General features: G+C 38.9%; 1 protein-coding gene across 1 annotated transcript in view; it reads left to right on the forward strand.

The window, feature by feature from the left end:
- Positions 1-414: 414 nt before the first annotated feature.
- Positions 415-11,997, forward strand: part of LOC113230380 (disintegrin and metalloproteinase domain-containing protein 10-like) — a 20,894-nt gene continuing 9,311 nt past the window's right edge. The window contains exons 1-7 of the mRNA XM_026464291.1: positions 415-637; positions 3,381-3,575; positions 4,434-4,549; positions 9,271-9,514; positions 9,834-10,029; positions 10,358-10,521; positions 11,725-11,922. Of these exons, the coding sequence (XP_026320076.1) occupies positions 481-637; positions 3,381-3,575; positions 4,434-4,549; positions 9,271-9,514; positions 9,834-10,029; positions 10,358-10,521; positions 11,725-11,922 (1,270 nt within the window). The 5' untranslated portion in view covers positions 415-480. The remainder of the gene's footprint in view (positions 638-3,380; positions 3,576-4,433; positions 4,550-9,270; positions 9,515-9,833; positions 10,030-10,357; positions 10,522-11,724; positions 11,923-11,997) is intronic.

The raw sequence follows: 11,997 nt of genomic DNA on the forward strand, positions 1-11,997 counted from the left end.
TATATATATCTCCAATTATTTAATATGATACTTTCGTTATATGGTATACAATATTAAATATGATCCTGTAATATGATAGGTAGGTACCTGAATGTAGTCTACCTACTAAACGGCTATGAATCCCAAGTATAGCGATGCAATCGCGCGTTTGTATCGATGCAGTCGCGCGCTTGTGCTGTTTAAAATCGCGCGCGTGTGAAAGGTAGACGATTAGCGACTGTATCGCGTAGGCATTGCGTTTTAAAAATCGCCGCTTGTAAACGCTCTTAGGCTAGTATCTTTTTTAGAAACACACACACAAACTCAAACAACTTTTCTCTATAAAACGTAATATTCAAATTCTTTTTGTCTTTGCCATCAAGAAAATTGTCACTAAATTGTCACAGCTGTCAATCTGTCTACCTTAGTTTTTGTGTTATAGGTTTCTGATGGTTCTCCCAGGATGGCATCAAAGGTATCAGTAAGATTTAAATTTCCGCGATGATTCTGCTATACGTGTGGCTCATGTCACAATTCATATTAGACCCGGCTAAGGGAGACCAATGGAATGATATGTGCACATCCTACGGCTACACATTACTGGAAGCCAAGTTTGGAAAGGAAAAACACTGGCTTTGCATTAAGTTGGTAGATATGGGTAAGTGGAAATTTTAGCTGGACCTAGAGGTGGGAAATCTGCATATTTTTTTTAAACGTTAAAACGTAGTGTTTTTCTTTAAAAAACGTGCTTTTCCAAACGCTCCTCACTTACGCTCTTAAGAGTCGTATGCCAGAACTCTACTCAATGCTCAAGTGAAGACTTCAGTACGATTTCTAGTGTTTGATATCATACTCAGGTCCTGACTTGAGCATTGAGTAGAGTTCTGGAATACGATCATTAGTTTGAAGCTTACAAAATCGTTTAGAAAAACGTTCTTCATGTTAAAAAAAATCTTAAAACGTTGTGTTGATAGCGAAAAGTAAGAGTAGACGAGCAGGATGACAAACAGTATCATAAATGCAATATAAGCTCAGTAGAGTGTCAATGTAATTACTATGAGTAATGGTTTCAAGAAAACTAGTAGACTTGGTGACCTGGTTGCTCTGGATAATATGTAACACCGCGACATATGTTCTTGAACTTGCTGTGATTTACAAGTAAAAATGTTTGCTTACACTTTCAGTTCTTAGAGCTTATGCACACGACGCATTTTATACGCGCCGACGACGCGCGTCTACGCACTGCAAACGTGTAGTCGCGAATTTGTATCGCGCATTTTGTAAAAGACAGTTTCAATTACAGTTTGAATTGTTAATTTCAGTTAGTTTTCGCAATGAAACTACTACACGATTTTCTAAGTGTAAACTCCAGAGTAGAGTAACTATATAAGCCTCTTGCTTGCAACGCAACGCGATGTTTGAGCGCGTTTGAATCGATTCACTACAGCACGTCTGCGGTGCGTATAACCGTAGATAATACTAATAACAATAAAGTCCCATGCACACGGCGTATTTTATACGCACAGACACCGCACAGACGACGCGCAGATGACGCACGTGAACGCGATTCAAACGCGATGTAGTCGCAGCGAGTAAATCTTTGCACACGTTCACAAATTCTGTGGCGCCGTAAACGCGCGTCATTTGCGTGTATACGCATCGCAGACACGCTGTAGTCGCGCATATGTATCGCGCATTTTAATAAGAGATGGTTTGAAGTTTAGTTTTGTTTGGTAATTTACAAGAAATTCCAAGTGTAAACTCCAGTGAAGTGGAGTATATAAGTTTCTTGCTTTCAACGCGATGTTTGCGCCATTTTGAATCGATTCAAACGCGCGTAAAACGCGATACAGACGACCTTCGATCGCGCTCCTCGCGTGCGTCTTTATCGCGTTAGAATCGATACAAACGCAACAATCTACTTTTTGAACCCCTACGGTGCCGTATAATGCGCGTTACATGAACGCACGTCGTCGGCGCGTATGAAATACGCTCTTAGGTTCGCATAGGCTCTTAGGTTCCCGCGATTGCTATACATTAGACATGGTAACTGTTTTTACCCGACTGCGGAATGGTTATGTTTTTCTACTATATGTATGTCCATTTCGTTTTCACGCTGTACAGACTAAACTATGAGGTGTCGTTAGATTCGTCTTGATTATGTGAGTGTCATAGGCTATAAAAATTAATCAAAATAGTGAAGGGGATAATTTTTTTATCTTTCCAGCTAAATATTTTTGCAATCGGGTTTTTGTTTTTTTAAATGATTTTTAGACTTGTTTCGGATCTAAATCGCGTTTATTTGTTTTTTCAAACAAACAGTCAACTATGACCGTGGAACCAGGGCCCAAGTCTGCTAATTTTAAATATTTTTTTTTATAATATCAAGTATAGGGACGAACAAGTTCTGCACGTGTTGTTGTTGTTGTGCAGTGGCAGTCAGAGCTAAGATCTAAATGGGCAAATCCATGTGCCTGTAATTTCACCAGCACACTTAATCTTTAAAACAGGAACCATTGATGTACACATTCGCATCAGCAGTATTATATCACTTGTGTGCCGAATAGAGTGCCAATGGTACGATTTTATACGTTTGTTACTAAAATTTAAGAATAGCGGCTTGTCAATGGCCATCGATCGTAATTTTTTGTTTTGTGAATGGCGAGTTTATTGCACGTCAATGGCGTAGTTTACTAATGTATTATTAATTAATGGAATCTCACAAGAACTACAGCTGAGCAGTAGACTTTATTATAGTAGCAGTAGAGCTCCTTGTCAAGGAGTTCGTCCAGGAAAGTACTGCCACCTTAGCTATTTCTGCCGCCAAGCAGTAACGTGAACATTACTGCGTTCCTGTTTCGAAGGGCAAGGGTGAAATTACAGGCACATGGGACTTGTCAACTTATGTCTCAGGGTTTCGGGCGCAGTGGCAGTACCCTCAGATCTTTGTGATTTTAAAGCTCCGAGTGACACATCAAATGTTATGGACAGGCGCGTCGCTTACCACCAGGCGCACGACTTATTCGTCCCGTCACTTACTATTCTAAGCTTCTATAATTATAATAATAAAAATAACGCACACACTCAACATAGCCCCGCACTAGGGAAACCCTGTGTCGCGGGTACCATGGACACATATAGACAACGACAAATTACACCCAAACTCACGAGAGAAACAAATGTAGGCCATACAAATATTTCTCCCGGCCCGGGAATCGAATCTGGGACCTCTGGGTGGCAGTCCGGCATGGCAACCATTCAGCCACAGAGGCAGTTTATAAGTCAGTCTATTATATAAGCAGTCTATATATATTATTATAAGCAGTCTATATGTTCAACATTATAACGGCTACGTCACACGATTTAGTAATTTGGTTAAAGAAATAACTATTTTTTCCTAGCTTCATCGCAACTGACGCGAGCCAGCGGAGCAGTACTCCTCGACCCTGATCCCATAGAGTCCGGCAACTACATCCAAGCTTATCCCCTACAAGATATCATTATGGCGTACGGTTTTCCCGTAGAAACTCCACAGGCCGGTTCAGCCGAGGGGTATATCGGAGAAGACGGACACTTTTACGGCGTGTTACATATTGGTACGATGATAGCCTGTTCCATGTTATCAACTATTAAGTCTGTTGCTGGAGATAGAAATATCATTGGTGCTGCGATTCTATGCGCAGAGCCCAGTACTGAAGCGTATTACAAGCAAAGACACACCTCGAAAATCAACACTGTGCGTTGTAACCATAATTTTGGAAAAATCAGTAACCCATCTTCAGTTCTTTTAGCAATAGCCTCCTTTACGCAGGAGCGTACAGGATTGTGCGCGGGATAGCCTGCACGCGCAATCGCGCGCGATTACCTGTTTGAAATTTGCTTGTCGATCGGCGCCACCACCTTAAATAAATTTAATAATTAAAATATTATTTATCTAGTTCTTAGGTATTTTTAAGTTGTTCTTTCGCGATTGTTACACTTATGAAAAGAAACTATATTTCCGGATTTAAATCGCGTATATTTGCTTTTTCAACAAACCAACGTTTCGGACCCTTTACAGGTCCCATGGTCTCGGTCTGTCAACCGTCAAATCTACGCGATATAAATCCGGAAAAATAGTTTTAAAATATTATTTATTTATTTACATATTAAATTATAAAACTGCCAAAAAAACCATGGTGTTCATTGTGCAAAAAAACCATTATTGTCAATTTTTTTTTAATAATACACTGATTTGCAGTAATTGGCAAAAATGTGCGTAATCCCTAGATCTTATGTATTTCGACGTTATTTACTGGCAATTTCACTTGTAATTTCGTTCGAAATTGCAAGTTTAAAACCGTTTTCTAAACCAAATTTTCAAAATTAATCAAATATTCATGGCATTGTAACATGTACCTAATTGCGTGATCTATAACGGCCACGATTTATCCAAAAAAAAATGTTTTTTTTAGGAAACCGAACATTGCACGCGGACCCTTACAACACAGACGACACTGCCAAAGTGTTTGGTGGCTTCGACGACGACTATGTGGTCGCCCCACCACGCTCGCGCCGCGACCATTACCAGGTGAAGTTATCAGGTGAAGTTTGACACTTGCACCGTAACACTTTTGCGTTGTCCTTCTCACGCATACCCATGACCCATTGGCGTCCTTCCTTTCTTTGGCGTCAATACTACGCAAGTCATTAATGGATTTGCTTTATGTGATTTGTAGACATCGGATACTTTCATTTTTTTTTATGATACCAAGTGAAGGAATCTTATCAGATCATTCCATCACAATGAGACATAAACTGAAAAGTCCCATATGCCTGTATTTTCAGCAGCACGCCATTACAGCTGCAGTGCCACTCAGAGCTTTAAATCGCAAAGATCTGAGGGGCCCTGCTACTGCGCCCGTCACCCTGAGACATAAGTTGACAAGTCCCATGTGCCTGTAATTTCACCAGCACCCTTACCCTTCAAAACCGGAACACAGTAATGCTGACACTACTGCTTGGCGGCAGAAATCCGTAAGACGGCAGCACTTCTCTGGACGAAATCTTTCACGAGGCGTTCTACTGATAGCAGTAGAGCACAGTATCTAGCTATTGCTGAAATAACACTTGATCTTATTCCTCCTGTAAAAATTGCTCACAAGTCAAGACTTGTGAGCAATTTTGGCTTTCGGTCTCAAGCGAACCTAAGGTCGAAAGAAATAACTAACGTAACAAAATGATCAATTTACTTAAGAGGGAGCAGAGGAAAAATTCCTAATCTTCGATTTGATTTTAGAGGGGTATATCCACTTTAAAGTTAAAAATAAAATATTGTATGAGTAACTACACGATATATTCAAGCATAGACATTAATCAGAAACATAAAACCATAAAGTTTCCTCGATAGATAAAAATCACGAAATGACCTCTAATTTTTTCACTTCACATTTTTTCGATTTATCCTCGAAATGCTACAGGTTATTAGGACAAAAATTAGATAATTAATTATATTTATGCATGATCGACAACTGTCACTATGGATTTTTTTTAATCTCTTTAGTTTTAGAGTTATTCCGCTAAAACGAATTTGGTACTTTTAATGCGCAAAATTCAACATCTCCTGTCGCATGTCACACGAACTTCAGACATATATTTGTTTCACAAATTTGGGCGGAGCCAACGTCAAAACTTTTTTGGCATGAGAGCTCTTAGTGACGTTCTCAAAAGGACCTCGTTTGTCATTTAGATGTAATTTTTCGGGAAGAATTAATAACGTGGTGCAAAGTTTTATTACCACGTCATCTTCCGGTAAACATACATCCTGAACTTTTAACTCTGCTGCACCAAGTGTTGACCTGATCTCTGGAGTCAACTTCCGCTCTAGTGTTGGAAACTGGTGGATTGAACTCGAGTTGTTAAGGACTGGTCGGATCAAAAGCTTTTCAAAAATTTGGCTGCTCCAAAATGGCTGCCACATAAAATCGAGTTTTCAGTATCTCTGCAACTATCAAACGACAACTATGGATCCTTCTACGGTATTGAAAGAAAAGATTAGACGCAATGAAAATCTGTTCGAAATGATAATGAAAGCTTGCTTACAATTTTATCTATTATTCAAAGGACAGTCATTGAATGTGTTGCAGCAAATCATCATAGCATACTTAGGGTCGTATTCTAGAACTCTACTCAATGCTCAAGTCAGGATTGCACTGGAAACACAAGCACTGGAAATACGACCCTAATGGCAGGGACTTGAGTATGATTTCGAGTACTTTAAACCGTACTCAAATCCTGACTTGAGCATTGAGTAGAGTTCTAGATTACGACCCTTAGGGTCGTATTCCAGAACTCTACTCAATGCTCAAGTCAGGATTTGAGCAGACTTGAGTATGATTTCAAGCACTAGAAATACGACCCTAATGGCAAGGACTTGAGTATGATTTCTAGTGCTTTGAATCATACTCAAGTCCTGACTTGAGCATTGAGTAGAGTTCTAGAATACGACCCTGAATGCAAGAAGTCAGGGGTCCTATTCTCGAAACACAAAATCTGCAGTTAAGGCCGTTTTCCCACTATGGATGACCTATATGACTATGACTATGACTAAGTCTATGACTATAGACTTGAGTTTCGATCGGGACTAGAACTAAGAATGTATGACAACGCGATTTGACAGTCTCGAACCTTCGACTTCGAGAGTATTTCCGTAGGTCATCAATAGAGGGAAAACGGCTGAACTACGGATTTCGTGCTTCCTGACTTCTTGCTCTAATGATTTTACTGCTTACAGACCTAACTCCTGATGATTTTGAAAGGCACGGCCGGTTTACACACATATTCATTTGTATTCTAGATCCCTCTAACCAATTTTTGTGTCTGATTAAAAACACTTCTTTGTTAAACTTTGATGTTGTCCACTTTTCATTTAATTTCGCAGAAAGGCTTGAGATTTTCATCCTGAGATCTCTTAAAGATTCGTCAAAAGCTTCAGTGATATTATGTTTTTTTTATAAATCCTCAAAAATGCGATTGGTTCGTTCACTTTTCTCAAGTTTTAGCCACTCTTTGAAACATTCCATTTTCGTCATAGTTATGAAACGTTCTGAAACAAGAACAATAATTTTACTTGCGGGGCTTTTCGGGGTCTAAAATATATAAGAATCTATACCTGAATATTTTGGTAATATAATATACAGAAGTATCTAGACGGATACATTTGGATACAAAAATTTACATTCCTTTAAAGTTTACAATTAAGGAGAAATATACAAAAATTCTTCATAGATTTTCAAACTCATGTTACACCAAGAATAATCATGCTATTTGTAAAAAAAATACGTGATAATAGTCTATATACCTTCAACAGAATATTCCATCAGACAAAACACTTTTCACTTTGCTACCAATTTTAAGGGATGCTTTCATAATTGTACTAAAAATGCAACTGATTTGCAAATGTAAATCTCAACTCCCAAATCACTTCCCTTTCACACCCGACAAGTACTATAATTAGTTATTTGACCTAATTAGTTCTTGGAACTCGGTACCTGTGAGGGGTTCTTTACAAGTTGTTATCACCTGTTCCTGGAGATTATGTCATGAATTTTGTCCTGCTAGCTTGTACTAGACGAGACACTGCGACGGTACACAAGTTTCGTAGCTACATTTATTTATCACTAATGGTTAGAAACTAGAAATCAATTGAAATTAAAGCTCATAGGTAGAATGACGTATTATCTATGCGTGTATCAATTGGACAATAACGGCGCACGAACACACCCCGGGCACTCCATACAACGGTCGAAAGTTAGTTATCTACTACTACCACATATTGCGAGGTGCTATCTGCACACGCGCAAATGTGTGCGTGAAGTGGCAGGGTTATCCATCACTATCTCGTACTATTACGTTACGTGGTCAGAGCAGCAACATAGCGAAAATTCTAATGCGAAACTGTTGTCTATAATTCTATTGATAGAATCCTAATAATTATACATGTTCATTAGGTATTTACATCGATATAATATTATGTTTTTCTTTAATTCACTAACTAGAATAATATTGAAGGTTTATTTTAAAAATATGTTAAAGCACTAAAAAAGGTTACATTTTGGATAGGTAATTTTAAATAAGGTAACCAAGGTATTTGAAATTTTGTGACCAAGATTATCATTACCTAGTTAATAATTAGATTCACTACGTAATATTTATCGGCAATACAAATTGAAAATTCGAGAACCCTTGCCTACTAGCTTACGAAGTTGTGGCGTCTCATTATATTGATATAATAAATCCGTATTATGTATTACTCTGCACTAAATAAATGAAGAAAACAATAAATGAATGAGTCTCGGACAAGTTTTTTTTTTCATTCGGGAAACGAAAGAAACTCATCTCTTTATCCCGTTTAGATGACGATAAACAGCCGTACACAGCACAATTTACAACTATTATAAATAGTAACATAAAATGATGTTACCTATTTAAATGAAAACTATATTCAAATATCGTGTTCTTAGGTTTAGGTCAGTCAACTGTGACCATGGGACCTGTGACCATGGGACCTGTAAAGGGCCCGAAACGTCGGTTTGTTTGGAAAAACAAATGTACGCGATTTAAATCCGGAAAAATAGTTTCAATTCGTATATATTCAAATAATCAAAGCCGTCTTAGCGCGAAAACCGCTCGCCGACAGCCTTATTGCCGTTCAGTCTGTGTGAGAGGTGTGGTGCGGTGTTTAAAGCTAGGGAGGAGCGACGAGTGTCCGTTCTCGTTACTTTTTAGTTCTTTGGCACGAGGCAAGATAACACTGCCATCATTGCAAATAGGTACTACCTATTTGTGTTGTTCTGGCTGCGTTGCGAGATAAAGCAAATTTTTTTGTGACAATACGAAGTAATAACAAATTGATTAGTCTGCAGTTAGTTCGTATCCGAGAAGGCACGAAAAACGGTGCCTAATACTGTTTTGATATCAACACTAACGTAAGGGAGTTTTGGTATGGCGGATTTTTTGCTTGCTACTTCTACACGAGAGAACAATTAATGGAGTAGAAAAGAGGTTCCTCAGAAAAATGTGTTATGTACGGTTATGTGACAGAGTGAGAAATACTACAATACGTGAACGATATGGTTTGAAAGAGGACGTAGTAACAAGTACAAATACATAATAATAATATTATCTTTAGGAAAAGTCCTGCCTAAATCGTGCCGCTATATAATGGCCGAGATCAGTTGGCTAGTTTTTCAAGACAGGATAGTACAATTACATTATTACACAGTACATTAACTATCACATTTCGAGACGCAGATGAACATTCACGTCCCGAGTCTGGAGGAGTTTCCGTACAACGTCCAAGAGCGAAAACGTGTCCCAGGAGTAGCCAGAGCGAGGGTCTGTGACCTGCTGCTTCTCGCAGATAAGGAATTCTTCGAAAAGGATGCTAACTCCAGTCTGAACCACTGCGTTCGAAGAATGGTTCATGCGGTTGCGCAAGCCGATATCATTTTTAGAAACGCTGATTTTAATGAAGACGGAGTCCCAGATAACATTGGTTTGTAAAGTTTGGCACTACAAATCAAAATCTTTAAAAAATCTTTAATAAGGTACAATTTTATCCTAAATTTACTCGTACATCCGTATGCGTTGATAAATTTATGAAATAATATCATGAAAGCATACAAGTTAATTGTTATTCAATAGTGTCTCAACGAGATATAGCAGTAATCGTAAACTGACTTGGATTATGAGGAGCTTTGAATCACAAAAATAACTGGCTTACTTTGTGCCACCTAAGCGAGCGTATAAATACCTTTACGTACCTTTGCGACTCATTTGCCAGATCTGTATGCACCCTAACATCTTAACTCCAGGTTTCTCAGTAAAATACATCTTGGTTCTGACATCGAACGACACGAACTACCGCGTGTTCGGGGACCTGTTAAACAAGAAGACAGTGGACGGCAGGCAGTATTTGATGCGATTTGCACGGCTGCGGCGACTGTCTGAAGTTTGTCTGGGCGTCGCTTTCTCAGGACATGCCTTTCTCAATAGGACTCTTGGATTAAGGTAATTATCAACGCTTTATTTATTACCAGAACACTTTTTGGTATCACGCTCATTGCCCCTTCAGATACCAGACGACTTATAAGTATTTATCTTTGGAACCTTGAATTAAACCATTAAAAGAATCTGTTAGCTACATTCCGTTTTTTACCTTTAGTAAAGATTTTACTGCCTACTACTAAAGTACACAGATGAAATTATTTTTGTATTTTAAAAGCCAACACCAAAAAATCGTAAGGTACAACGAAATACGTGTGGAAAAAAACTATAGCATTGAATGCCTTAAATTTTCATCCAAAAATGGCTGTCGTACAACTGGTTTATATAACAGCTTCACATCTCTCGGCGGCGGCATGGGTGGCGCAGCAGGCGGACTATGCGACCGAAGAGCGTACGGCAGGTCCTTTAACACCCTAGCGTTGGCGCACGCCACGGCTGATGACAAGGAACGAATCCCTGAACGAATAGCTGCTTTGACGCTAGCTCATGAGATGGGTAAGATACTTTTCATTGGACTGCATTTCAACTTTACTATACCTCATTCCTCCTCAGTAAACTCGTTGTTACCAAATACAATGTGCATTCTCGCCATATTTACAGAGGTCATTCTATATCCGAAACTGATTCCAAATCACAAAAATATTAATTAAATCGAAAAAAAAAAATTCGTAAATTTCTATATTTTATTATATTGCGGCATACAAATTTGATCCAAAGGATTTGCACGGCACTTGCTAACATTTTGAACAATGACCTTAAATGCGGGTAGCGACGGCTAGGAGTGTCGTATCGAGCGCGCGATTGGTACCTTGCTTCCCGTACTGCATCTACGTCACGCTGACATCCCACACACATTCTATTCTAGTCTGTCACGACATGCCACGTAGTGTGGTACGTAAGCAAGAGTTAGTAGTGCAAAAAAGAAGCTACCAAGTTCACCAGAACCTGCATGGTAATCCATCAAGTACAAGTGCGTGTGTATTCTTATAGCATGATGTGAAACGTTTAGTTTACGCGGAGGATACGAGTGTCGAAGTTTCCGCTTTAAAAGTTGTGGAGTCTGTGGAGAATGTTGAAACGAAATTTACGTGCGAATCTAACATAGTGGTGCCTTTGGTACCGAGCCAGCCACCAGCTGTGGAGCTAGGTATTTCTAGCAATACTTTCTTGTAACCTAAAGTTGGTAAGTACCAAATCTTTTCTAATTAATGTAAATAGTAAATTATAACGATACTAGTACATAATCATAATTTAAAAAATGGGTAAATAAGCGATCGAGAAAGATTACATATCGCTCGGTGAAGCGGGTGGTGGGGTCACTGCCCTTGCGTGGTGCATATGACTTGAGACAATTTTGCAAAACTTTACTAGATACAGTTAGCCAGAATATTGAACAGAATATTTTTTTTTTATTTCTATTATTAATTTCTTAAATGTGGCGAGAATGCTAATCATCACATTGTATAAGCGAGAACCGCTGTAGGTAAGTCGTGTTAACACTATACTTTCATTTGTTAGTTACTTTAGATATGCAGACTGACAAACACCTCAAATGTTAAGACATTTGAGGTGTTTGTCAGTACCTACAGAATGGAGAAAATATTTATTTCCCACGAGAACTTGACATATGTTCACAATGTACTCCACCGTGACTAAAGTCAAGATCCTCTAGCTTCATACTCATATCTTGCTCTTCAGGTCACAGCTTTGGCGCACATCACGATGACAATTTTCCAAACCCAGAATGCAAAGGCTTCCTCATGGGATCACAGTCTTCAACGGCTGATAACAGCGCTCATTTCGAGTTCTCGCTTTGCAGCAAGAGGCTGATAGCTGCCACTTTGAGCAGTATGAGCTACTGCCTTACGGAGGAGGATAGGCCTTATTGCGGAAATGGTGAGATTGTTACTAAAATTTTGGGATTGAAAGCGATCTTTCCCAAAGATAGTAGCCAAAACCAAAATAAAAGTG

The sequence above is a fragment of the Hyposmocoma kahamanoa genome, unplaced genomic scaffold (genome assembly GCF_003589595.1).
Source record: "Hyposmocoma kahamanoa isolate Upper Pololo Valley unplaced genomic scaffold, ASM358959v1 101, whole genome shotgun sequence".
NCBI lineage: Eukaryota > Metazoa > Arthropoda > Insecta > Lepidoptera > Cosmopterigidae > Hyposmocoma > Hyposmocoma kahamanoa.